This window comes from Oncorhynchus kisutch, unplaced genomic scaffold, assembly GCF_002021735.2.
Source record: "Oncorhynchus kisutch isolate 150728-3 unplaced genomic scaffold, Okis_V2 scaffold3711, whole genome shotgun sequence".
In the NCBI taxonomy this organism is placed as follows: Eukaryota; Metazoa; Chordata; class Actinopteri; order Salmoniformes; family Salmonidae; genus Oncorhynchus; species Oncorhynchus kisutch.
In genome coordinates this window covers 23,333-49,949 of record NW_022265656.1, presented here as the reverse complement: position 1 = coordinate 49,949, position 26,617 = coordinate 23,333, and the positions used below count along the sequence as shown (strand labels likewise).

The following is a 26,617-nucleotide window of genomic DNA, read 5'->3' as shown; positions in this document are numbered from 1 at the left end:
AAGGCTGTATGAACTTGCCCGAGGTCTCAGAAAGGAAAAATAACTTTCTCAACTGTCAAATCTTCGGGATGTCTTAGCTCTGTGAATATACAAGGACCTGCACACGTGATTCTTACTGAGTCAATATAATACATCAACATCCAGATGTATAGTATGTTACACACACACGCACACGCACACGCATAAATACATTGCACACACACAGAGCACTGCAGCTATCTGACTCCAGGTTACAGCAGACACACTGGTAGTGAATGTGACCCCACCATTACTCATTTGCTTAAAAGGTTAAAACAAGCAGCTTCAGATTTGAAATAACCCCACTTCGTCACATGTTGTGTCCCAAATGGCACCCTATTCCCTATGGGTCCTGGTCAAAAGTAGTGCACTAAATAGTGAATAGTGTGCCAAACCTCCTCTCAACCTCCCTTTGCACCCGAGGATCCTGTCTCCATTATTCATGAGCCCTCAGGTTGGGCCCTGGGAACAAACCTGGCGAGGCCCTGAGTCAATAAAAGGCACTGGCCGCCACAATGGCCTCAGCCTCCAACTACACAACTACACTGTTGAGAGACACCGTCACAAAGGAGCAGACAGGGGCTCCCCCTACGTTCTCACACAAAGAAGAATGAGTCAGTGTGCTGCGGCTCCTAGCTTCTGTTTGTACAGTATATAAAGCCAGTGTTGGCCCCATCAATAGGGGACTGGAGTGTTGATGAAACGCTGGGAGAAAGGCCTCCTCTGTGACTGCCAGGGAGAGTTCATGTTCATTACAGGGTATCTCGGGGCTCTACAGCCTGCTAGATAGCACCTGGCTCCACCCTGGGTGAGAAGACAACAACGTCTCCTCTTATTAGGGTGGTAAACAGCATGCTATAGAATACTGGGATGTTAGACTTTAGAATACTGGGATGTTAGACTTCAGAATACTGGGATGTTAGACTTTAGAATGCTGGGATGTTAGACTTTAGAATACTGGGATGTTAGACTTTAGAATACTGGGATGTTAGACTTTAGAATACTACAATGTTAGACTTTAGAATTCTGGGATGTTAGACTTTAGAATACTACGATGTTAGACTTTAGAATGCTGGGATGTTAGACTTTAGAATACTGGGATGTTAGACTTTAGAATACTGGGATGTTAGACTTTAGAATACTGGGATGTTAGACTTCAGAATGCTGGGATGTTAGACTTTAGAATACTGGGATGTTAGACTTGAGAATACTGGGATGTTAGACTTTAGAATACTGGGATGTTAGACTTTAGAATACTACAATGTTAGACTTTAGAATTCTGGGATGTTAGACTTTAGAATACTACGATGTTAGACTTTAGAATGCTGGGATGTTAGACTTTAGAATACTGGGATGTTAGACTTCAGAATACTGGGATGTTAGACTTTAGAATGCTGGGATGTTAGACTTTAGAATACTGGGATGTTAGACTTTAGAATGCTGGGATGTTAGACTTTAGAATACTGGGATGTTAGACTTTAGAATACTACAATGTTAGACTTTAGAATTCTGGGATGTTAGACTTTAGAATACTACGATGTTAGATTTTAGAATGCTGGGATGTTAGACTTTAGAATACTGGGATGTTAGACTTTAGAATACTGGGATGTTAGACTTTAGAATACTGGGATGTTAGACTTTAGAATGCTGGGATGTTAGACTTTAGAATACTGGGATGTTAGACTTTAGAATGCTGAGATGTTAGACTTTAGAATACTGGGATGTTAGACTTGAGAATACTGGGATGTTAGACTTTAGAATGCTGGGATGTTAGACTTTAGAATGCTGGGATGTTAGACTTTAGAATGCTGGGATGTTAGACTTCAGAATGCTGGGATGTTAGACTTTAGAATACTTGGATGTTAGACTTTAGAATACTACGATGTTAGACTTTAGAATACTGGGATGTTAGACTTTAGAATGCTGGGATGTTAGACTTTAGAATGCTGGGATGTTAGACTTTAGAATACTGGGATGTTAGACTTTAGAATGCTGGGATGTTAGACTTTAGAATGCTGGGATGTTAGACATTAAAATGCTGGGATGTTAGATTTTAGACTGCTGGGATGTTAGACTTTAGAATACTACGATGTTAGACTTTAGAATGCTGGGATGTTAGACTTTAGAATGCTGGGATGTTAGACTTTAGAATGCTGGGATGTTAGATTTTAGAATGCTGGGATGTTAGACTTTAGAATGCTGGGATGTTAGACTTTAGAATGCTGGGATGTTAGACTTTAGAATGCTGGGATGTTAGACTTTAGAATGCTGGGATGTTAGACTTTAGAATGCTGGGATGTTAGACTTGGAAGTACAAGTGCTGCACCAGATCAAGACGCTCACATACAAGACTTAAGACTTCAATAAAGGCACTGTAGGGAATCTAAAAAGCCCCTTTCAATCAATGCAATACAGTATAGACAATACAATTAAGTTCAGTATTAGTCGTCAAAAAGCTTTACTGCCCCCTGCTGGAAACAACAGCACTCTGTGTTAGGAATGAGTTCATCTTGGAAAACTCAGAACAAAAATTGTGTCAGTTACTCGATTTATGTAACAGTCTGTCCACAAAAGATCAGGAATGGGCAAATGGGACTTTGAGTTGATTAGATTTAGCAACCGTTCTAGAACTGGAAACCGTGACGGAACAAACAGCAAATGTTCCTGGGACCTGACTTGTTGTGTCATAAAAGGCACAGGAGTGTAAACATTATAGCTATTAGTTTGTCCGCATGTCGGTCCGCCTGTCCGTCTGTCCGTCCGCCTGTCCGTCTGTCCGTCCGCCTGTCAGTCTGTCTGTCCGCCTGTCCGCCTGTCCATCTGTCCACCCATCCGCCCTTCTGTCTGTCCACCCATGGTTATGGAGCCAGTGTTGTTTGTGTCAGCTGACCCAGTTATTGTCTATCTGCCTTTCCATCTAGCAGACTGTGGGGAAGTGGGTGTCTATTGTTGAGAGTTCAGGCCGTCCTTCCTGGTAGCTAATACTGAATACATTGTTACACAGTGCCTGGATAAAGGTCTCTGTGCCGGTCAATGTTGTAGACTTCTATGTCTTCAGTATTCCGGATCAGAGAACTGATGCTTCAGGATCAACTTTACTCTGCATGACAATAACACATGGACCTCAGTGACCCCCATCCCTGTTACTGAAGTTCTGCGTTACTGCTTGCGTGCACTGCATGATGGAACAAAAACATCCCTGCCGGCCAAACCCTCCCTTAACCCGGATGACGCTGGGCTAACTGTTCGCCATCGGCTACGACAGAGCCTGGACTCGAACCAGGATATCTAGTGACACAGCAAGCACTTTGGTGCAGTGCCTTAGATCACTGCACCCCTCGGGAGGCGCCTGGTTTCATACCCTCTGGTTAACAAAACCCACTGGGTGTTGGTCTACAGACTGACCGTATAATCTAGCCACATACCCAGCAAATAGACTTGTAACAGTCCCCATTATTGTCTCTTTTACAGTCAGTATGTTACGTTGACCCCTGAGTTTAGGTTGTTTTTACAGTCAGTATGTTATGTTGACCCCTGAGTTTAGGTTGTTTTTACAGTCAGTATGTTATGTTGACCCCTGAGTTTAGGTTGTTTTTACAGTCAGTGTGTCATGTTGACCCCTGAGTTCAGGTTGTTTTTACAGTCAGTATGTTACGTTGACCCTTGAGTTTAGGTTGTTTTTACAGTCAGTGTGTCATGTTGACCCCTGAGTTTAGGTTGTTTTTACAGTCAGTATGTTATGTTGACCCCTGAGTTTAGGTTGTTTTTACAGTCAGTATGTTATGTTGACCCCTGAGTTTAGGTTGTTTTTACAGTCAGTATGTTATGTTGACCCCTGAGTTTAGGTTGTTTTTACAGTCAGTATGTTATGTTGACCCCTGAGTTTAGGTTGTTTTTACAGTCAGTATGTTATGTTGACCCCTGAGTTTAGGTTGTTTTTACAGTCAGTGTGTCATGTTGACCCCTGAGTTCAGGTTGTTTTTACAGTCAGTATGTTACGTTGACCCTTGAGTTCAGGTTGTTTTTATAGTCAGTATGTTATGTTGACCCCTGAGTTTAGGTTGTTTTTACAGTCAGTATGTTATGTTGACCCCTGAGTTTAGGTTGTTTTTACAGTCAGTATGTTATGTTGACCCCTGAGTTTAGGTTGTTTTTACAGTCAGTATGTTACGTTGACCCTTGAGTTCAGGTTGTTTTTATAGTCAGTATGTTGTGTTGACACTTCAGTTCAAGTTTTGTTTAAGAATAGGTTAATTTCAGAAACTCAGAACTAAAATGTTCCTTATTTGCTCCAGATACTCATTTTAAATGATGTAGTCTGTCCACTCGAGATTAGGAGTCTTTTTTAGATTAAGCAATAGTGGTGGAACTGTGAACCCAGACAGCAGAGCAGGACAGTGGGAGGAGCTATAGGAGGACGGCCTCATTGTACTGGCTGATCTGTTGTACCATGAAAGACAGAGGAGAGCAAACATTAGATCATATAAAGACTGGAACTATCCTTAGCATTACTGAAACATCAACAGGCAGAGTGAGACAGATATGATGCTGGCTGTGTGTGTTACTGTTGTCCTGGGCCTTCTCTCAGTGAGTGGCTCCCAGGCGGCCCCTTTAACCTGTGAGGATCTCCTGAGACCACTGGAGCTGAGCAGTGTCACTCAGGTAGTATCTACTGAGCTGTACTGTCTGTCTGTCTGTCTGTCCATCTACCTGTCTGTCTGTCCGTCTACCTGTCTGTCCTTCTGTCTGTCCATCTACCTGTCTGTCTGTCTGTCCGTCTACCTGTCTGTCTGTCTGTCCGTCTGTCTGTCTGTCTGTCTGTCTGCATGTCTGTCTGTCTGCATGTCTGTCCGTCCATCCGTCTGTCCGTCCGTCCGTCCGTCCGTCTGTCTGTCTGTCTGTCTGTCTGTCTGTCTGTCTGTCTATCTGTCTGTCTATCAAATCAAATCAAATGTATTTATATAGCCCTTCGTACATCAGCTGATATCTCAAAGTGCTGTACAGAAACCCAGCCTAAAACCCCAAACAGCAAGCAATGCAGGTGTAGAAGCACGGTCAGTATGCTTTTATCACTCCGTCTGTCTGTCTGTCACTCCGTCTGTCTGTCCGTACGTCTGTCTGTCCGTACGCCTGTCTGTCCGTCGTCTGTCTGTCCACCCATGGTTAGAGAGACAGGGTTGTTTGTGTCAGCTAACCCAGTTATTGTCTACCTGCCTTTCAATCTTGCAGACTCTGGGGAAGTGGATGTATATTGCTGAGAGTTCAGACCGTCCTTTCTGGGAACAAATACTGTATACCTTATTACACAGTGCCTGGATAGAGGTCTCTGTGCCGGTCGGTACCCAGAACAACATTCTCGACATCGCCCAGTTCTATGGCATCGGTATTCCACATCAAAATGCTTTTGGATTCGGATGCTCCAGGATCAACTCTAACTTTACTCTGCATGACAATAGCACATGGACCTCAGTGAGTCCCATCCCTGTTACTGAGGTTCTCCTGACAACGTGCTCAGACTGCCTCCTGACCCTGGAGAAATGGGATGAGGATGGGAAGACCTACACCTCTCTAACGCTCTACAGTAGGAGACGGGAGCTCACTGCTACTGAACTAGACTTCTATAAGAAACAGGTGGATTGTCTCAGTCTGCCACCAGCGACGTTCATCGATCCAAAGAAAGATCTCTGTCGCGACACAACTCCACTCTTAGAAGATCAAATTGCGAAGGAAGTTGAGAATGCAGTTGAACTTATTTCAGAGATTCCAAGAATGCTCAGAAATGCATTTGAAGAATTAAAGAATTCTGTTTATCAGGCATTTTCTGACATTTTCGGGTAATGAGTAGTCCTCCACCATGTGGGCAACAGTAACCCAGGGTTACAGTACCTAACCCAGCAAGCCTGTAAACAGTCCCTGATGCCTTGATGTGGGACCAAACTCCACTCTGCTCATGTTGCTCTACATTCAACACAATAAATCCAGATTAAGACAAGTGTGATTTACATTGTTTTGTTTGTCCCAATAACCAGCTACAATCAGGAGCCTTTAAACAGAAAAGGAAATAAAAGAATGGGTGATAGTCTACTTCCGGGTTTCTCAAACTGGGTCCCGGGGCCCCCAAGGGAACGTTCAGTCCGCAGGACCGAGTTAGGGAAACCCTGTTCTACTGACATCACTTACAGTAGCCTACTCAACGTCTTTTATCGACAGCAGGACAGTCATTCCTAAAACATCAACCACTCAACATGTTTAGGTCATTGGTTCTTTTATTTGGCAGTTTACATGTTCCCTTGTCTTTAGCACAGAAAATAATGAGATGGTACATGTCATGTTGACAGAAGCCCAAAGCTTTATTCAGCGAAGCTTGAGACACATGGAGGGAGAACACTTGTACTGTAGTAGTCAGCTTGTGGAGGATGCAGGCAGATCGTTGTGACATATTTAAACAGAGTCATTGTAGTGTGCTGAATGTGGAGTATCCATTCTCTATGTATGGAACTACCAGAGAGAGGACGCTGATGATATGACACCTCACTTGAAACACACACACACACACACACACACACACACACACACACACACACACACACACATGTAGACTTAGAGTGAACATGTCTGTCAAGATAAAGGAAAGGGGGCTTTAGAACATTCTACTGGCCAGGATGTCATGTATGGTGGCTCTATGATGTCATCATAACATTCAAGTCTCCAGATTCCGTGGACATATCAGACTAGAGTAAGCTAAAGTTAATCACCTGGCCTGCATCCCAAATGGAACACTATACCCTTTTTTTCTGCACTACTCTGGTCAACAGCAGTGCACTTTATAGGGAACAGGCTGCCATATATAGTCAGGGGTCAGTCTGGAGGAAGTGATAAACAGCTGCTCCCTCTGGAGACACATTGTTAAAGAGGACCAATCACCTCTCTTGTTCCAGCTACCTCAAGATCATTTGAGGACATGTGGACATTTTAAGCCGAGAGTTAGGCAGATTTTTAATGTTAGTTCACAGCATGTGTGTGTGTGTGTATGTGTGTATGTGTGTGTGTGTGTGTGTGTGTGTGTGTGTGTGTGTGTGTGTGTGTGTGTGTGTGTGTGTGTGTGTGTGTGTGTGTGTGTGTGTGTGTGTGTGTGTGTGTGTGTGTGTGTGTGTGTGTGTGTGTGTGTGTCTGTGTAATTGTGTGTGTGTGTAATTGTGTGTGTGTGTGTGCGTGCGTGCGTGCGTCCGTGAGTGTGTGTGTGAGGTGATAAAATGGGATGCACTGTCAGGAGTCTGAGTTCACTACCTGTTAACATTCTTCACAAAGACACAGAAACTGACATCATCAGAAAACAATGCAAACGTCAGCTAACAACCAACTCACAACACCAAAAAAGACTTTCACAAAAAAATTATTGTAGATTCAAATTTCAAGAACCAATAAATAATTAGATAGCAAAAGAAACATTTGAAATTGTACAACACAGTGCATTTGATACACTTGTTTGCGCTCAATCAGCCTAGCCTACCCATCAAGATAGATACAAAAAGGAAGTATTTACAAAATAATACCCATGTTTTCATGTTGTTGATTTTTTTTCCCTTCGGAAAAAATAAATCATGAATTATCTAATGGAAAATACTGTTAATACTGAGTGTGTGTGTGTGTGTGTGTGTGTGTGTGTATGGGTCAGGGTGGGTGGTGTAGTGTGTTGGTAGTGAAGTCCTCCACCCTCCAGGACTCCAGGGCTTGCTGTCTGCTGTGGAGTTTCCAGGGGTGAGGCTGGGTTGGGGGCCGTGATTGGTGGACGTTGGGGAGAGGTGGGGCTCACGCTGTCAGCTCCTCCCTCAGCTCTTTGTTCCTGCGCACCACGGCTGCGTGTCTCTCCTGAAACACAGGTCACAGACACCACAGATAGAGAGGAGGAAGTTAACATCCACACTGGACAGGAAGTTAGAGCTGTAGCTTACACAGGCAGGATGCACCCCTAGTGGTCTCTTAGAATGAAGTCTCTATTTTCATTCTAGTTCTATCATTCTAATTCTAGATCACACCTTCTCCTGCAGGCGTTCCATCATGGCTGCCAGGTTGGCCTGGCGGTTCTCCTTGATCTGCTCCATCTTACATGACTATTACATTACTACCCTGCTACACCATTACTACAATACCATTACTACTACCACATAACTCGTACTGCTACTGCAGTACTACTACTACTACTACTACAATTTCAATACTACTACTACAACTACAGTACTACTACTACTATTTCAATACTACTACTACTACAGTACTACTAGTACTATTTCAATACTACTACTACTACTACAACTACAGTACTACTACTACTTCTACAGTACTACTACTACTATTTCAATACTACTACTACTACTACTACTACTACTACTACTACTACTACTACTACTACTACACTACTACTACTACTACTACTACTATTATGACAGTAGTACTAACACAGTACTACTATTACTACAGTACTCATACTAGTAATACCACTGGTAGCTAATACTGAATACTGAATACCGCCTGGATAAAGGTCTTAGACTTCTTTGGCTTCAGTATTCCGGATCAGAGGACTCTGATGCTTCAGGATCAACTCTAACTTTACTCTGCATGACAATAACACATGGACCTCAGTGACCCCCATCCCTGTTTCTGAGGTTCTCCTGACAACGTGCTCAGACTGCCTCCTGACCCTGGAGAGATGGGATGAGGATGAGAAGACCTACACCTCTCTAACGCTCTACAGTAGGAGAAGGGAGCTCACTGCTACTGAACTGGATTGTCTCTACTACTACTACTACTACTACTACCACTACAACTCCATTAATACTACTACAGTACTACTACTACTATTACTACTACTACTACTACATTACTACTACTACTACTACTACATTACTACTACTACTACCACTGCTACTACTCTATTACTACTGCTACACTACTACTAATACTACTACTACTACAATACTACTACTACTACTACTACTACTACTCCATTACTACTTCTACTAGCACTACTACTACTACTACTACTACTACTACTCCATTGCTACTTCTACTACTACGACTCCATTACTACTACACTCATACTACTACTACTAATACTACTACTACTACGACTACTACTCTATTACTGCTACTACACTACTACTACCGCTATTACTACTTATACCACTACTACTACTACTACTCCATTACTACTACTACAGTACTATTACTACTATTACTACTACTACTACTCCATTACTGCAACTACGACTACTACTACAGTATTAATACTACTACTCCATTGCTACTACTACTACTACTACTAGTACTCCATTATTAATACAACTACTACTACTCCATTATTACTACTACTACTACTACTACTACAGTATTACTGCCACTATTATGATACTAATATTACTACTACGACTACTACTCCATTAATACTACTGCCGGTAGTTGTATTAGCATTAGTAGTAGCATTAGTACTGTGGTAGTAGTAGTAGTATTAGTAATAGTAGTAGCAGTAGGACTGTATTAGTAGTAGTAGTATTAGTAGCAGTAATACTGTAGTAGTAGTAGTAGTACTACTACTAATACTACTACTGCTACTACTACTACTACTAATACTAATACTACTACTACTATTCCATTACTGCAACTACTACTACTACTACTACAGTATTACTACTACTACTACTCCATTGCTGCTACTACTACTACTAGTACTCCATTATTAGTACAACTACTACTGCTCCATTATTACTACTACAGTATTACTACTACTACTACTCCATTGCTACTACTACTAGTACTCCATTATTAATACAACTACTACTACTCCATTATTACTACTACTACTACTACTACTACAATATTACTGCCACTATTATGATACTAATATTACTACTACTGCTACTCCATTGATACTACTGCTAGTAGAATTATTATTATTAGTAGTAGTAGCAGTAGTACAGTAGTAGTAACCATAGTATTAGTATTAGTAGTAGCAGTAGTACTGTAGTAGTAGTAGTAGTAGTATTAGTAGTAGTAGTATTAGTAGTAGTAGTATTAGTAGCAGTAGTAGTAGTCGTAGTAATACTACTACGACTACTACTCCATTAATACTACTGCCGGTAGTTGTATTAGTATTAGTAGTAGCATTAGTACTGTGGTAGTAGTATTAGTAATAGTAGTAGCAGTAGGACTGTATTAGTAGTAGTAGTAGTATTAGTAGTAGTAGCAGTAGTATTAGTAGTAGTAATACTGTAGTAGTAGTAGTATTATTACTACTACTACTACTACTGCTACTACTACTAATACTAATACTACTACTGCTACTACTAGTACAGTCCTGCTGCTACTACTAATACTAATACTAAGACTAATACTACTAATACTAATACTAATACTAATACTAATACTGGCAGTAGTATTAATGGAGTAGTAGTGTAGTCGTAGTTATATTACTACGACTACTACTACTAATACTACTACTACTACGACTACTCCATTAATTCTACTACTACTACTACTACTACCACTACACTACTACTACTTCTACTGCTACTACTCCATTACTACTACTACTACTACTACTCCATTGCTAGTACTACTACTACTATTACTACTACTCTATTACTGCTACTACACTACTACTACTACTGCTACTACTACTTATACTACTGCTACTACAGTACTACTAATACTAATACTATTATTCAATTTCTGCTACTACTGCTACTACTACTACTCCATTACTACTACTACTACTACAGTAGTACTGTAGTACTGTTGTAGTAGTAGTAGTAGTAGTAGTAGTAGTAGTAGTATTAGTAGTAGTATTAGTAGTAGCAGTAGGACTGTAGTAGTAGTAGTAGCAGTAGTATTAGTAGTAGTAATACTGTAGTAGTAGTATTACTGCTACTACTACTACTACTAATACTACTACTACTACTCCATTACTACTACTACTACTACAGTCATTCTGCTACTACTAATACTACTACTACTACTACTACTACTACTACGACTTCAGTACTACTGGCAGTAGTATTAATGGAGTAGTAGCCGTAGTAGTATTACTACGACTACTTCTACTGCTACTACTACTACTACTACTCCATTACTTCTACTACTACTAATACTGCTACTACTACTAATACTACAACTACTTCTCCATTACTACTACTACTACTACTCCATTACTACTACTACTACTACTAATACTGCTACTACTACAAATACTACTACTACTACTCCATTACTACTACTACTACTACTACTGTACTACTGCTACTACTAATACTACTACTTATAATAATACTAATACTACTACTAGTACTCCATTATTACTACTACTACTACATCTATTACTACTTCTACTACTACTGGTTCTACTACTCCATTACTACTTCTACAGTACTACTGGCCAGTCTTCTCTCACCTTCTCCTGCAGGCGTTCCATCATGGCTGCCAGGTGGGCCTCCCGGTTCTCCTTGATCTGCTCCATCTTCATGGTTAGCTTCTCCTCTGCCATTTTGCTGAAGTTGTTGTTCTCTTCCATGGCCTTGAGCAGCACATCCCTCTCATGCTCCCTCTTCTCTGCCAGGGCCCTCAGCACCTGGGCCTCCTGGGACTGGACCACAGAGAAACCATGGATGTCACCATAGAGTTGGAATCACTAGAATGGTCAAAGCACCTCAGACAATATTAATAGTAATTGTTTTAATTGTACCCCCTTTTCTCCCCAATTTCGTGGTATCCAATTGTTAGTAATTACTATCTTGTCTCATCGCTACAACTCACGTACGGGCTCGGGAGAGACAAAGGTCGAAAGCCATGCGTCCTCCGATACACAACCCAACCAAGTCGCACTGCTTCTTAACGCCAATTGTGCGTCGCCCCGCGGACCTCCCGGTCGCGGCCGGCTGCGACAGAGCCTGGGTGCAAACCCAGAGTATCTGGTGGCACAGCTAGCGCTGCGATGCAGTGCCCTAGACCACTGCGCCACCCGGGAGGCCCAGACAATAGTAATTTGACTGGTACATTCAATATGGCCGCCGATCCATCCACCACGGAATGTGAACTTGAATGGGACAGCTGTTCTGTTGATTCTAATTATATGGATATGAATGATTATATCAAAACGCAGGGCCCTGGGGTTGCCTACTCAAAGATCTAGAATTCTATACACTCTAAGGAAAAAAAGCTGCTATCAGAGAGCCGTCATTTTGGTTCCAGGTAGAACCATGGAACCAAAAAGGGTTCTACTAAGGGGACAGCCGAAGAACACTTTTGGGATCTTTTTTCTTAGAGTGTACCTACTGTTTTTATCATTCTAGTTCTATAGTTCTACTACTCACCCTCCTCCGGTCCTCAGCTGCCTCCAATTTCTTCTGGATGTCCTCTAGGGACACTTCCCTCTTGGGGGGCGAAGCGATGCTGTGGGCCGCATCTGACATCGGGGAGGGGGGCTTCAGAATCACCTCAAAGGCCTGGCCCGACGCCCGCTTGTTGATTGGCTTCACCTCCATGTCTGAAAACAAGTGAAAAGATGTATTATTTTTTTCTGTGGTCTGGTCTTCTGGGGTCTGGTCTTCTGGGGTCGGATCTTCTGGGGTCTGGTCTTCTGGGGTCTGGTCTTCTGGGGTCTGGCCTTCTGGGTTTTGAGGTCTGGTCTTCTGGGGTCTGGTCTTCTGGGGTCTGGTCTTCTGGGTTCTGGTCTCCTGGGTTCTGGTCTTCTGGTCTTCTGGGGACTGGTCTTCTGGGGTCTGGTCTTCTGGAGTCTGGTCTTCTGTGTTCTGGGGTCTGGTCTTCTGGGTTCTGGTCTTCTGAGGTCTGGTCTTCTGGGGACTGGTCTTATATTATTTTTACTCTTTTCTACATTGTAGAAGACATCAAAATGATGAAATAACACATATGGAATCATGTAGTAACCAAAAAGTGTGAAATAAATCAAAATATGTTTATATTTAAGAATCTTCAAAGTAGACACCCTTTGCCTTTGAGGTTACCTGGAGGTGTGTTGGGTCATTGTCCTGTTGAAAAACCCTTGAATGAGTAGGTGTATAAAACCTCTGACTGGTATTTTATATATATACAGTATATATTTTTTATTTTTCAATCTTATTTTTCCTCTTTTTTTTTTCTTATAGTTTCCTAAAACTCACGTGTTTTTGAAAAACTCACGTACGCTTCTATAACTCTCGTCCCCTCGGAACGAGCTCAGCCAAGACGATACTCAAAACAAATTGTGAGCCAGGGCAACAAACTGGCTGAACGCAAAACACAAAACGTATTACCTGCCCACCCTTGGGAGATAATCAGCAACCAAGCTGTCCTTACCACAGACATGTCGGATTTCAAGAGGAAACTCCTGCAATATCTGTAGTAACTTTCCTATCCTGATTGGTTCTTACCTCTCGTGTGACCTGGTTCTTACCTTCGAACTCACAGACGACCAGCTTGTTGCGTGCCTCTGGATAAAAGCAGGAGCAGATGAGGGAGAAAACAGACAGCTCCTTCATCTTCTCTTTGTATGCTGAGGGAATACAAACACACAAGACTGTTAACACTGCTATGTGGAGGAGTCCAAAATGGCCCCCTATTCCCTATATAGTGCTTTAGCACCCTATTCCCTATATAGTGCTTTAGCACCCTATTCTCTATATAGTGCAAAAGTAAAGCACTATAGGGAACAGGGTGCCATTTTTGACACAACCAAAGTCAGACACTATAATGGCACCTATAGGAGATAACATTGTTATTATGCTGTTTATTGACTGTGGAATAAAGATCATTCATACAGGCTTGCTTCACACTTACAGTATAAAGCCTTGTGCGGGCCAGAGTGGCTCATACAGCCAGGCGTGTGGAATAAAGATCCTTCATACAGGCTTGCTTCACACTTACAGTATAAAGCCTTGTGCGGGCCAGAGCAGCTCATACAGAACATTCATACAGGCTTGCTTCACACTGACAGTATAAAGCCTTGTCCGAGCCAGAGTGGCCCATAGAGAACATTCATACAGGCTTGCTTCACATGGACAGTATTAAAGCCTTGTCCGAGCCGGAGTGGCTCATACAGCCAGGCGTGTGGAATAAAGATCATTCATACAGGCTTGCTTCACACTGACAGTATAAAGCCTTGTTCGAGCCAGAGTGGCCCATAGAGAACATTCATACAGGCTTGCTTCACATGGACAGTATTAAAGCCTTGTCCGAGCCGGAGTGGCTCATACAGCCAGGCTTGTGGAATAAAGATCATTCATACAGGCTTGCTTCACACTGGCAGTATAAAGCCTTGTCCGAGCCAGAGTGGCCCAGAGAGAACATTCATACAGGCTTGCTTCACATGGACAGTATTAAAGCCTTGTCTGAGCCAGAGTGGCCCATAGAGAACATTCATACAGGCTTGCTTCACACTGACAGTGTTAAAGCGGCAGGTAGGTAGCCTAGCCTCTGGCCTTTTCACCTACCTCATCCCCGTACTGTTTCTATTTATTTACTTTTCTGCTCTTCTGCACACCAATATCTCTACCTGTACATGACCATCTGATCTTTTATCACTCCAGTGTTAATCTGCAAAATTGTAATTATTTGCCTACCTCCTCATGCCTTTTGCACACATTGTATATAGACCCCCCCTTCGTTTTCTACTGTGTTATTGACTTGTTAATTGTTTACTCCATGTGTAACTCTTTGTTGTATGCTCACACTGCTATGCTTTATCTTGGCCAGGTCGCAGTTGCAAATGAGAACTTGTTCTCAACTAGCCTACCTGGTTAAATAAAGGTGAAATAAAAAAAATAAAAATAAAATAGTGGGTAGTGGTTGGGGCGGCAGGTAGCCTAGTGGGTAGTGGTTGGGGCGGTAGGTAGCCTAGTGGGTAGTGGTTGGCGCGGCAGGTAGCCTAGTGGGTAGTGGTTGGGGCGGTAGGTAGCCTAGTGGGTAGTGGTTGGGGCGGTAGGTAGCCTAGTGGGTAGTGGTTGGGGCGGTAGGTAGCCTAGTGGGTAGTGGTTGGGGCGGCAGGTAGCCTAGTGGGTAGTGGTTGGGGCGGCAGGTAGCCTAGTGGGTAGTGGTTGGGGCGGTAGGTAGCCTAGTGGGTAGTGGTTGGGGCGGCAGGTAGCCTAGTGGGTAGTGGTTGGGGCGGTAGGTAGCCTAGTGGGTAGTGGTTGGGGCGGCAGGTAGCCTAGTGGGTAGTGGTTGGGGCGGTAGGTAGCCTAGTGGGTAGTGGTTGGGGCGGCAGGTAGCCTAGTGGGTAGTGGTTGGGGCGGCAGGTAGCCTAGTGGGTAGTGGTTGGGGCGATAGGTAGCCTAGTGGGTAGTGGTTGGGGCGGCAGGTAGCCTAGTGGGTAGTGGTTGGGGTGGTAGGTAGCCTAGTGGGTAGTGGTTGGGGTGGCAGGTATCCTAGTGGTTAGAGTGTTGAGCTAGTAACCTGAAAGGTTGCTAGATCGAATCCCCAAGCTGACAAGGTAAAAATCTGTGGTTCTGCCCCTGAACAAGGAAGTTAACCCACTGTTCCTAGGCCAGTTAACCCACTGTTCCTAGGCCAGTTAACCCACTGTTCCTAGGCCAGTTAACCCACTGTTCCTAGGCCAGTTAACCCACTGTTCCTAGGCCAGTTAACCCACTGTTCCTAGGCCAGTTAACCCACTGTTCCTAGGCCAGTTAACCCACTGTTCCTAGGCCAGTTAACCCACTGTTCCTAGGCCAGTTAACCCACTGTTCCTAGGCCAGTTAACCCACTGTTCCTAGGCCGTCATTGTAAATAAGAGTTTGTTCTTAACTGACTTGCCTAGTTAAATAAAATAATAAAAAGCCTTGCCAGAGCAGCCCATAACTGATCATGATTTTTTGTTGAACTTGAGCTCTATTAATGAATTCTATCATGATCTGATAACAGTAAGCTAATGGGCATTAGCTAAAGGCTAGATGCTACTCTATCTTAATAGTGTTTAAATTGTCATTATTACGAGGAAGTCTTCACTTCAATAGTGACGGAGGGATTTAGAAGTGACAGGCTCTGTCCAAATTCAAAATGGCACCCTTTGGATCAGGGCCCCATATGGCACACACAAAGTCTCTACCTCAACACCAACACCAACACCAAAAGAAATACCTAGTGTATTACTATCACCCTACTGTATTAGGTACTAGTAGCCCTGACTCCACTAAGGTACAGCATCAGAGAGCGAGAGAGAGAGAGAGAGCTCTGTCCGAAGACGACTGCAGATTGTCAATACTGATTAGCCAACTGCTGCAAAGGCCAGCAGCGTGTGGAGCGGCCCATTGCTGCAGGGCTGGCCACTATCCCAGCCTGCTGTCTGGCGGCCTGCTACACCTGCGTGCCATGGCCCACTGCTCAACACAGCCTGCTGCCACATGTCATCAGAATCACTAAGATCCTATGGAACTGCATGGATCCATTTCCATTCCATAATAGAATGTAGGCCCTACTGAACATAGAATACATTCCGGCACTATGGAAGCCCAAGAGCAAATATTTCTAGGTAAAACAGAGATCAGAGAACAGGAAGTAGGCCTATACCTTTTAAGTGTTGGCTATTGTCAGACAGAAAAGAGAATCAACTCTTTTGGATAATCAATCACTTTTACAGTTCCACTAAGAAACAACTCAGAAAAATGTCAAACAAAACATAAAGCAACAAATTGTTTTCTCTCCCCCTTTTATTGTGTTATATTGACATAGAACAGTTGAATTCAGTGTAGTATCCTCCACTAAAACAAAATACTCTTGGCCTTGTTTTGCATTGGCATATCATGGCTGATATTGATGACAAGGCCCTTATTCATTTATACTTTTTGTTTAATATATTAAATGTAACCCACATTTACTGTAATATAAAACACACAAAACTGCCAAATGATCCTAAATACATATCAGCCAAATGATGGTAACAAATACATGACTAACTATTGTAGCCCAACAAATGAACCACTGAATTCAATGCATTGTCAGCACGCCCCTTTCATTCACCTAAAATTGATTCTCTATCATATTCGAGCTCAAACAAGCGATATAACCGTTATATACATAAAAAGTACATAAATGAAAAAATAAATGATATCTCAGCCTGTCAAGCTGTGTTGAAATGGTAGTCAAACCGCGTATTGGGTGGGGTCTCTCTGCATTATGCTTCTACTAGAGCCGCCGCCGTATCACCAGCAGTAGGTGCAGCGTTGTAAATAAAACCGCTATAAATAAGAAAAAAACAGTCGCGCCAACATATTAACCAAAATAAATCTTACACTTGATATAAAATCATAACATACATAAAATGTCCAATCTAGAAGAGCAGTTTTTGGCTGCAGTCCCTACGGGCCCATATACTGTAATAAAATAATGAGGACGATGCAGGTGTCCGCGCAGATCTCAGCCTCCATCCCTATAACAAACTCTAACAATAATCCATGCTGAAAAATCTTACTCGCATCCTTACCAATTGCAGTTTTGGCCATGGCTGTCTGCGGGTGTTTTGCGGCTAGGGTCTGAAGGGCGAAAATATTGTTTTAAGGCACTGTGTCAGCGAAAAAGACAAGACCGGGGGCTGAGATCAGGATGAGAGGTGCGGAGCGAGCTGGAAGATGGGAGCGGTTGAATTATGAGCGTCTCTGCGCATGAGCAGATTGCTTGGCCACCCTCCGTCCTTTGACGCGCCTCTCTCGTCGAGATCAGACATTCCATCCACAGCAATAGAATAGGCCTAGTGGTACCGTAGGAATAGCCTACAGTAAAAATGTTACAGAGGTACATTTTGAGGAAAAACGAATAAAGTATTCTGTTTGAAATGTTTAAATACTTACAAATACACAACATGACCAAAAGTGTGCTGACACCTGCTCGTTGAACATCTCATTCCAAAATCATGGACATTAATATGGAGTTGGTCCCCGTTGCTGCAATAACAGCCTCCACTCTTCTGGGAAGACTTTCCGCTAGATGTTGGAACATTGCTGTGGGGTCTTGCTTCCATTTAGTCACAAGGGCATTAGTGAGGTTGTGCATTACACATGGTAATCTTAGGCTTGTGTGCGGCTGCTCGGCCATGGAAACCCATTTCATGAAGCTCCCGACGAACAGTTCTTGTCCTGATTGTGCTTCCAGAGGCAGTTTTGAATTCGGTAGTGAGTGTTGCAACCAAGGACAGAGAATTTTTATGCTCCAGGTGCTTCAGCACTTGGCGGTCCCTTTCGTGCGCTCATGTGTCCTACCACTTCGCGGCTGAGCCGCTGTTGCTTCTAGACGTTTCCAATTCACAATAACAGCACTTACTGAACAGTTGACCAGGCTAGCTCGATCAGGGCAACAATTTGACAAACTGACTTGCTGGAAAAGTGGCATCTTATGACGGTGCCACATTTGAAAGTCACTGAGCTCTTCAATAAGGCCATTCTACAGCCAATGTTTTTTTATGGAGATTGCATGGCGGTGTGCTCGATTTTATACACCTGTCAGCAACAGGTGTGGCTGAAATAGCCGAATCCACTAATTTGATGGGCTGGCCACATACTTTTGTATATATAGTGTATATTACAGTATATAAACCTATGGAACGCATTCATGACCTAAACATATTCACAGGTCCCACTTGAACACGCCCCTAGCTCACGTATGCTAAAGGCTACCAGACCTTGTGAATGGCTTCAGACACAGCTAAAAAGGGGAAACAAGGAGCATCATCACAATGTTGGTATAGAGAATTAGTGCATTTATCAATGAGACAAGGCAATGCTGCTAGGGACATGAGTCAATCAATGATCAATGTCAATCAACTGAAATATGCATGACAGAAAATCCAAGGCCTGCCCGACACTGTGGGCCAGTTTCCCGGACACAGATAGTCCTGGACTATAAAGATAGTTTCCATGGAGAGTCTACACTGATCTTGCTTTTACGTCCAGGTCCAGGTTTAATCTGTGTCCAGGAAACCTCCCATACAGGGACGGCTTCTGTATCTGTACTTACTAAGGATCCCCATTAGCTGCTTCCTAATGTTGATGACATAAACCCATTTTAATCACACTGAAATATTTACAGTATTTGTGGTTTTATTACTCATAAGATGACATTAGAAGCACTCAGTTACATATTTTCTCAGTAACAGGACGACACGTTGAATGTATGATTATGGTTTCAGAGCAACATTTGATAGTACAGTACAATGCAGTGTCGATAAGTCTTCAAAGTAGCTAACGAAGTGCAGAGAAGTCTTATCTTTAATATTCATAACTTGCTCGTTACCATAGCTACAGCATATAAAACTAAAATATACATACTGGTGAATTAAAACAAAACATGTCATTTTAAAAGCTTGGGGTTAAAAAAAAAGGTTTTAAAAAACAAACTGTGTATAATATATTTTCTAATGTTACACAAAGCAACAACTTATGGAACAGGTTACTTTACTTCGCTCAGCATTGGTTTATTTGGTATAAAAACAGAGGTAGTGTCAGGTAAGAGGTGTGTTTGATGTTTCTCATGATTACTGTACTAATTTGGTTACACTTAGCTACAATCCAGAAACAATAGATATGATCGATATATATATATATATATAATGGCTTCTATACGGTCAATGATTGCTATTGAGAATGATTGTGAAAATCCATAGTGAAAGCAGCCAGGCTATATGGAATGAATGACTGAATAAGGGCTGCCCTAAATTACACTTACACCGAGTATACAAAACATTAAGCTTAAGCTCTTTCCATGACACTGACCAGGTGAATCAAGGTGAAAGCTATGATCCCTTATTGATGTCACATGTTAAATCCACTTCAATCAGTGTAGATGAAGTGGAGGAGACGGGTTAAAGAAAGATTTTTAAACCTTGAGACAATTGAGACATGGATTGTCTATGTGTGCCATTCAGATGGTGAGTGGGCAAGACAAACGTGCCTTTCAATGGGTTATGTAGTAGGTGCCTGGAGCACCGTTTTTTTGTCAAGAACTGCAACTGAGGCTGAGGTTTGGAGCATCTTCTTGATCAGGTGACCGACCAGTATCTGAGGACGTTGTTGGTAGCTGTGGAGAACTTCATGAGAGCTGATCAGCTGGTCACCTTTCTGACGGTCCAATAGCGTCACACACACCACGGCCGCTTCAGAGGGACACAGTGACAGAGGACAGAGATTGATTATTTACTAGTCCTGAGTGCCAGTCTGCTACAGTATCATGCCAACTCCTCGAACATGAGACAGGGAGTTGGCATGACAACACAAAGAGATCAAGGACCAGCCTATTTATAACCAGCAACACAATACAGAACTTTGATCCTACCAAAAGGTCCAACATTAGGACCTTCAAGGGAATGAATATGATGTAAAAACACATGTATTTAATACATCTATTCAAATGCATCTTTATTTCATCTTTAACGCATATAAAGTCAAAGGTTTTGTTTCTTTATTTTAAAAAAACCTTTATGTCTGCGAACAACACTGCTAATACGGCTGGTACTGTCATCATGGAGAGCTACAACTACACCCGTGGGGTACCTTTCAGACCGCTGAGTTTACACATGGCAGCGAACACGGAAGACTCCATCTCGATGTTCCGAACCCCAGACTCATAGGCCTTGGTCAAGTAGTCCTGTTTATCCTTCTCTGTGTAGGAGCAGAAGGCCCCATCCAGACGCGCTTGTCCTGGACACACAAAATACCAGCTAGATACACACAGTAACTCTAGTAGGGCACATCCATATAACCTGAGTGCCAGTCTGTTTGTGCCATCATGCCAACTCACTCACAGTCATGCCTAACATGTTGGGCTTTACAATGACAGCAATGGAGTTGACAGGGGCACAGACAGATCGGGTATCAAGTTAACACAGGATAACATTGAAATAAAAAGACAGATTCGCAGACAACAAGCAGAAAAGGGAAGTAGCGTATAATAACCGACACCTTCATAGAAATCCATTGTGCACATAGTGTTTCCGATGACCGTCTCAAATTGACCCAGGTCCTTGCTACACTGGAGCAGCTCTTCAGCCAGACCTTGGTCCAGGTCCGTGCTGCGTACCACAGTATTCCCCAGGATGACCTGCTCCAACCTGGGCAGGAAGGTGGCGTCTACTGACTGCTTGGTGACAACAACCGTGCCAGGCTCGAGGCCTGGAGAGAGAAAGGGGAACAGAGTGGATGGACAATGTACAGCAAATATGGCTTGTTTTAGGCCTGTGTCCCAAATGGCACCCTATTCCCTATAAAGTACACTACTTTTGGGCCATACTTTTGGGCTCCCGAGTGGCGCAGCGGTCTAAGGCACTGCATCTCAGCGTCAGAGGCGTCACTGCAGTCCCTGGTTTGAATCCAGGCTGCATCACATCCGGCCAGGATTGGGAGTCCCATAGGGCCGTGATTGGGAGTCCCATAGGGCCGTGATTAGGAGTCCCATAGGGCCGTGATTGGGAGTCCCATAGGGCCGTGATTGGGAGTCCCATAGGGCCGTGATTGGGAGTCCCATAGGGCCGTGATTGGGAGTCCCATAGGGCCGTGATTGGGAGTCCCATAGGGCCGTGATTGGGAGTCCCATAGGGCCGTGATTGTAAATAAGAATTTGTTCTTAACTGACTTGCCTGGTTAAAAGTTAAATAAAAATATATACATATATAGGGAATAGGGTGCCATTTGGAACACATCTTTAGATTAATCAAAGGACTTTAATTGATTGATTGATTGATTGAAACACCCCATATTAGCGTTATTACTAGTTTGACTACAGTGGGATTCAGATGTGCTGTGGTTAATCAGAAAGGAATGAAATCATATCCAAAGCACTTGAGAAGTACAACCAGACAGAAAACGTCTGAACAAACTCTCTAGGCCTACCTAATCCACCGGAGGTCCCAATGCGAAAGATGGTAACATCAGTGCAGCGAGCATGGTAGAGGAGCTTGATGAGCTCGTGTAACATGATGGCGATGGAGGGGATACCCATGCCATGCTGAAAAACAACGAGAGAGAGACACGTGATGTCATAGATGTACCACATTACACCACCACAGTCTCACGTCAGATAGCGTGGCGACCTCGTCTGCACTACTTCATGGCAACGCGGTTGAGTTAGAAGGACGACACTGATGAAGCCTCTCAATTCAGTCTGTTCGGCAGAACACACTGCTACACCGACACGTCCATTTATTTTACAAAGAAACCTTCTCTATTACTTCATATTACCTTTCAAACCCAGGACATCGATTACAATTCCACCCAAAGGTGCAACATTGTGAGTGCGTCCCAAATTGCAGCATATTACCTGGTGATGGCCTTTGTCCAGAGCCCTTGTCCAAAGTAGTTTAATATAGAGTACCATTTGAGATACAACTCATGTTAAACCTACTAACATCTAGCGACTCTAATAAACTACAAGTGATTGAAACCTGTGTTAAACCTACTAACATCTAGTGACTCTATAATAAACTACAAGTGATTGAAACCTGTGTTAAACCTACTAACATCTAGTGACTCTATAATAAACTACAAGTGATTGAAACCTGTGTTAAACCTACTAACATCTAGTGACTCTATAATAAACTACAAGTGATTGAAACCTGTGTTAAACCTACTAACATCTAGTGACTCTATAATAAACTACAAGTGATTGAAACCTGTGTTAAACCTACTAACATCTAGTGACTCTATAATAAACTACAAGTGATTGAAACCTGTGTTAAACCTACTAACATCTAGTGACTCTATAATAAACTACAAGTGATTGAAACCTGTGTTAAACCTACTAACATCTAGTGACTCTATAATAAACTACAAGTGATTGAAACCTGTGTTAAACCTACTAACATCTAGTGACTCTATAATAAACTACAAGTGACTGAAACCTGTGTTAAACCTACTAACATCTAGTGACTCTATAATAAACTACAAGTGATTGAAACCTGTGTTAAACCTACTAACATCTAGTGACTCTATAATAAACTACAAGTGACTGAAACCTGTGTTAAACCTACTAACATCTAGTGACTCTATAATAAACTACAAGTGATTGAAACCTGTGTTAAACCTACTAACATCTAGTGACTCTATAATAAACTACAAGTGATTGAAACCTGTGTTAAACCTACTAACATCTAGTGACTCTATAATAAACTACAAGTGATTGAAACCTGTGTTAAACCTACTAACATCTAGTGACTCTATAATAAACTACAAGTGATTGAAACCTGTGTTAAACCTACTAACATCTAGTGACTCTATAATAAACTACAAGTGATTGAAACCTGTGTTAAACCTACTAACATCTAGTGACTCTATAATAAACTACAAGTGATTGAAACCTGTGTTAAACCTACTAACATCTAGTGACTCTATAATAAACTACAAGTGATTGAAACCTGTGTTAAACCTACTAACATCTAGTGACTCTATAATAAACTACAAGTGATTGAAACCTGTGTTAAACCTACTAACATCTAGTGACTCTATAATAAACTACAAGTGATTGAAACCTGTGTTAAACCTACTAACATCTAGTGACTCTATAATAAACTACAAGTGATTGAAACCTGTGTTAAACCTACTAACATCTAGTGACTCTATAATAAACTACAAGTGACTGAAACCTGTGTTAAACCTACTAACATCTAATGACACTATAATAAACTACAAGTGATTGAAATGGCTAGCGGTATTGTATTTCTTCACTTACGCTGACGGACAGCACGGGGCCAATCTTGTACATGGCATAGCGGTCAGTTCCTGCACAGATGTTGGGGTACTCAGCCTTGGGGTCCTCCAGACTCAGCTCTCCAGCAATGTACTCTATGAAGGACTTCATTCTCCAGGGACTGCCCCCAACACACACAAACTGAGACATGAACATAAGAGCAGACAATGTAAATGTTAACGTCCTGGGAAGGAATACAAAACATCAATAGAAATACAGGACTGCTTTCCTGAACACAGATGATTCCTACTCTATTTGTTATTTTATTGAACCATTATTTAACTGGGCAGGTCTGTTAAGAACAAATTCTTATTTAGAATGACGGCCTACCAAAAGGCAAAAGGCCTCCTGCGGGAAATGGGGCTTGGATTAAAAATGAAAATATAGGACAAAACACACATCACGACAAGAGAGACACTACATAAGGAGAAATCTAAGACAACAACATAGCAAGGCAGCAACACATGACAACACAGCATGGTAGCAACACAACATGACAACAACACAACATGACAACAACATGGTCACAACATGGTAGCAGCACAAAACATGGTACAAACAATTATTGGGCACAGACAACAGCACAAAGGACAAGAAGGTAGAGACAACAATACAATAAACCTAGTCCTGGATTAAAACACATGGTCTTTGGTGAACGTCCATTGAAAGGGTTTTTTAGTCCAGGACTAAACTTAATCTGAATCTGGTAAACCAGCCCAATGTGTGAGGAATACAGAAAAGCTGACCTTATTGAATGCAGGAAATAAGATGTTATGAATGTCCATTTACTGACGCAATCTAGCTAGTAGCCGAATGAATCAATCAGTAATCTTACTTTGACATCGCCAAACATGGCAGGCAGGTTGTGTGTGGAGGTCCCCAGGTTAAAGTGGTAGAGAATGTCATCTTTCATCCCATCCAGGTGGGGGTTATGCACATAGACAGTACTTTCACTAAGAAAATCAATCATACAAGGACATTTAGGGAAGACCAGTCTTTTATTTGACGACCTGCTAAACTTCTGGGCCCATGTTCATGAAGCATATTTGGTTTTGGTTCGACATGTTCAACATTGTCTTCGTATTACTGTTTGTCAATAGGATATAATCGCCTGGTTGTGAGTCATTTTCCTTTATCCTTGTAGGGTGTAATGTAATGCTCAATGATACGTGCTTCTGTACAGGAAGTCAATTTCTCTGGATGACACACCTCTCTGCCGTTTCCTGGTTTTACAGATGAACTCAAATATAGTCCACTGATTAAAGGGAGTGGTTAGCCTACTGTCAAAAGTCAATGTAAAATGTACAGTACAAAAGTCAATGTAAAATGTACAGCACAAAAGTCAATGTAAAATGTACAGTACAAAAGTCAATGTAAAATGTACAGTACAATAGTAAAAGCTTTATCCGGGTGTTATTTGTCATGTTGACGTTGAATTCATTTAATTTTCAGACGATAACACGAATCAAATCACTTTGATGACATAGTTATAGACAATGACGTGATCCAACCATTACTTATTAGATGTTAGTGTACCTCTCGCACAATGTCTCATTCTTTTCATCACTGAAACCTGGTCCTGGTGCCATATTCCTGAAAAAAACGGAAGAAGCACAAACCACCGGAGCAAACACATGAAATGAACTTGATTTCCAAATGTTGGATTTGTCAAATTCAGACATAGATGTCGTCACTACTGGTCCAGTTAGTGATACGAACATCGGTTTCTGCGAGGATGTGATGTATCCCATATCGTAGTCTGTAGGCTAACATCGACTACTACCAAAAATATGCCGGCTGGTATGTCAGATAAACAGCGATTGAATATATGTAGATTACCTGTAGCAGGTGGATGATTCGCATATGCACGATGCTGCGTTAGATGCGTCCCGTTTCCTAAATATCTATCTGCAATGTAGTAAATGTATAAGATGCAGTAATTGAAAGCTGTGCTAAGGAACTTGTCACTGACATTGGGTTGTCACTAGTTATCACAGCCGCAAAGTAAAAATGGTGTAGATCTTAACTAAAAATTCATGAAAACTAAAATTTGTTTTTGGTCTTAATTAAAATTTGAGAAATGAAAAGGTTAGCAGTGCTGTTTAGGTTTAACATCTGATTTTAAGAAGATAAATTGTAGAAATAGGCGGGGTTTAGCCATAATTATGACTTTGTGGCTGTGGCAACTCGTGAATGCCCTGCCATTGACTGTATATGAAGGTGTCACTAGTGAGTACGTTGATATGCGCACTAATAATTCGATATTATACGGATTATGGCAGTTGGCCGAGTACGGCAATAGTCAAGTAAACACTTTAATCTGTTTATTTTAATCGTCGTAAATTCAAAATAGAAGCATACGCCGATTAAACCCTGATTTTAGTTTTTTAGCAATCTTTCGAATTATCATCACATCTAAACAGTTTAATCGGAGTATCTGATCTGCGCATGTGCTAACACCGCCTCTTATGCGCGAGTGACTCTGGAATTATGCAATTTACAAAGTATGCAATTTACAAATAGTTCACATACAAACGTTATGTCCCAACTCTGAATCAAATAGACTTGGCAAAAATAACATGATTTCGGTGGTAGAACGTTTATTGGCCATTTTTGGAATTGATTGAAGTCCCATCAGGTAGCCTGATTTCAGATGCGTCCATGATTAGGAAAATCGTTCTTGCAGAACATGTAAACGTTTTAAAACGAACTATTATATTAATCTGTCTGGACTCACTGTAGACGTAACTCATGAACATCAAAACGCCAGTAGGGGAGATGTTACACAGGATCTGTGCGCACCACTGGCGCAGTTTTTACACCAGTGAATTACCACTAGAATGGTTATTGTCTCTGGTTTCTCGTTTACGCAGTGTGACTAAAATTTCTGTTT

The 26,617-nt window shown here is 42.0% G+C and overlaps 3 protein-coding genes across 4 annotated transcripts; 1 reads left to right on the top strand and 2 right to left on the bottom strand.

The window, feature by feature from the left end:
- Window positions 1-4,456: 4,456 nt before the first annotated feature.
- Window positions 4,457-6,016, top strand: LOC109882682 (uncharacterized). Its single transcript, XM_020474778.2, has 2 exons — window positions 4,457-4,680; window positions 5,248-6,016. The coding sequence occupies exons 1-2, from the start codon at window positions 4,561-4,563 to the stop codon at window positions 5,854-5,856; spliced, it is 729 nt and encodes a 242-aa protein (XP_020330367.1). The 5' UTR covers window positions 4,457-4,560; the 3' UTR covers window positions 5,857-6,016.
- Window positions 6,017-6,266: 250 nt separating this feature from the next.
- Window positions 6,267-17,652, bottom strand: LOC109882681 (stathmin-2-like). The gene is made up of 5 exons (XM_031820873.1): window positions 17,480-17,652; window positions 13,460-13,558; window positions 12,381-12,553; window positions 11,462-11,653; window positions 6,267-7,887 (listed from the first exon to the last, which is right to left on the bottom strand). The coding sequence occupies exons 1-5, from the start codon at window positions 17,496-17,498 to the stop codon at window positions 7,828-7,830; spliced, it is 543 nt and encodes a 180-aa protein (XP_031676733.1). The 5' UTR covers window positions 17,499-17,652; the 3' UTR covers window positions 6,267-7,827.
- Window positions 17,653-19,068: 1,416 nt separating this feature from the next.
- Window positions 19,069-26,163, bottom strand: LOC116352699 (uridine phosphorylase 1-like). Of its 2 annotated transcripts, XM_031820871.1 has the most exons (8): window positions 25,564-25,844; window positions 25,261-25,317; window positions 24,560-24,677; window positions 23,707-23,865; window positions 21,873-21,987; window positions 20,946-21,155; window positions 20,538-20,684; window positions 19,069-20,140 (listed from the first exon to the last, which is right to left on the bottom strand). In XM_031820871.1, the coding sequence occupies exons 2-8, from the start codon at window positions 25,311-25,313 to the stop codon at window positions 19,950-19,952; spliced, it is 993 nt and encodes a 330-aa protein (XP_031676731.1). In that variant the 5' UTR covers window positions 25,314-25,317; window positions 25,564-25,844; the 3' UTR covers window positions 19,069-19,949. The 2 variants fall into 2 exon arrangements, with proteins under 2 accessions (XP_031676731.1, XP_031676732.1); XM_031820872.1 differs by lacking the exon at window positions 24,560-24,677 and having other exon boundaries at window positions 25,564-26,163.
- Window positions 26,164-26,617: the final 454 nt, after the last annotated feature.

Excerpts from the sequence above, each read along its gene's own strand:
- LOC109882682 (XM_020474778.2), top strand. The coding sequence starts at position 4,561 with ATGATGCTGGCTGTGTGTGTTACTGTTGTCCTGGGCCTTCTCTCAGTG. Across the intron at positions 4,681-5,247 it reads AGCTGAGCAGTGTCACTCAG|ACTCTGGGGAAGTGGATGTA; the intron begins GTAGTATCTACT and ends TCAATCTTGCAG.
- LOC109882681 (XM_031820873.1), bottom strand. Across the intron at positions 12,554-13,459 it reads GGTCGTCTGTGAGTTCGAAG|ACATGGAGGTGAAGCCAATC; the intron begins GTAAGAACCAGG and ends ACTTGTTTTCAG. Across the intron at positions 11,654-12,380 it reads CAGCTGAGGACCGGAGGAGG|TCCCAGGAGGCCCAGGTGCT; the intron begins GTGAGTAGTAGA and ends TCTGTGGTCCAG.
- LOC116352699 (XM_031820871.1), bottom strand. The coding sequence starts at position 25,313 with ATGGCACCAGGACCAGGTTTCAGTGATGAAAAGAATGAGACATTGTGC. Across the intron at positions 23,866-24,559 it reads CCATGTTTGGCGATGTCAAA|TTTGTGTGTGTTGGGGGCAG; the intron begins GTAAGATTACTG and ends TTCATGTCTCAG. Across the intron at positions 20,685-20,945 it reads CACAATGGATTTCTATGAAG|GACAAGCGCGTCTGGATGGG; the intron begins GTGTCGGTTATT and ends TTGTGTGTCCAG.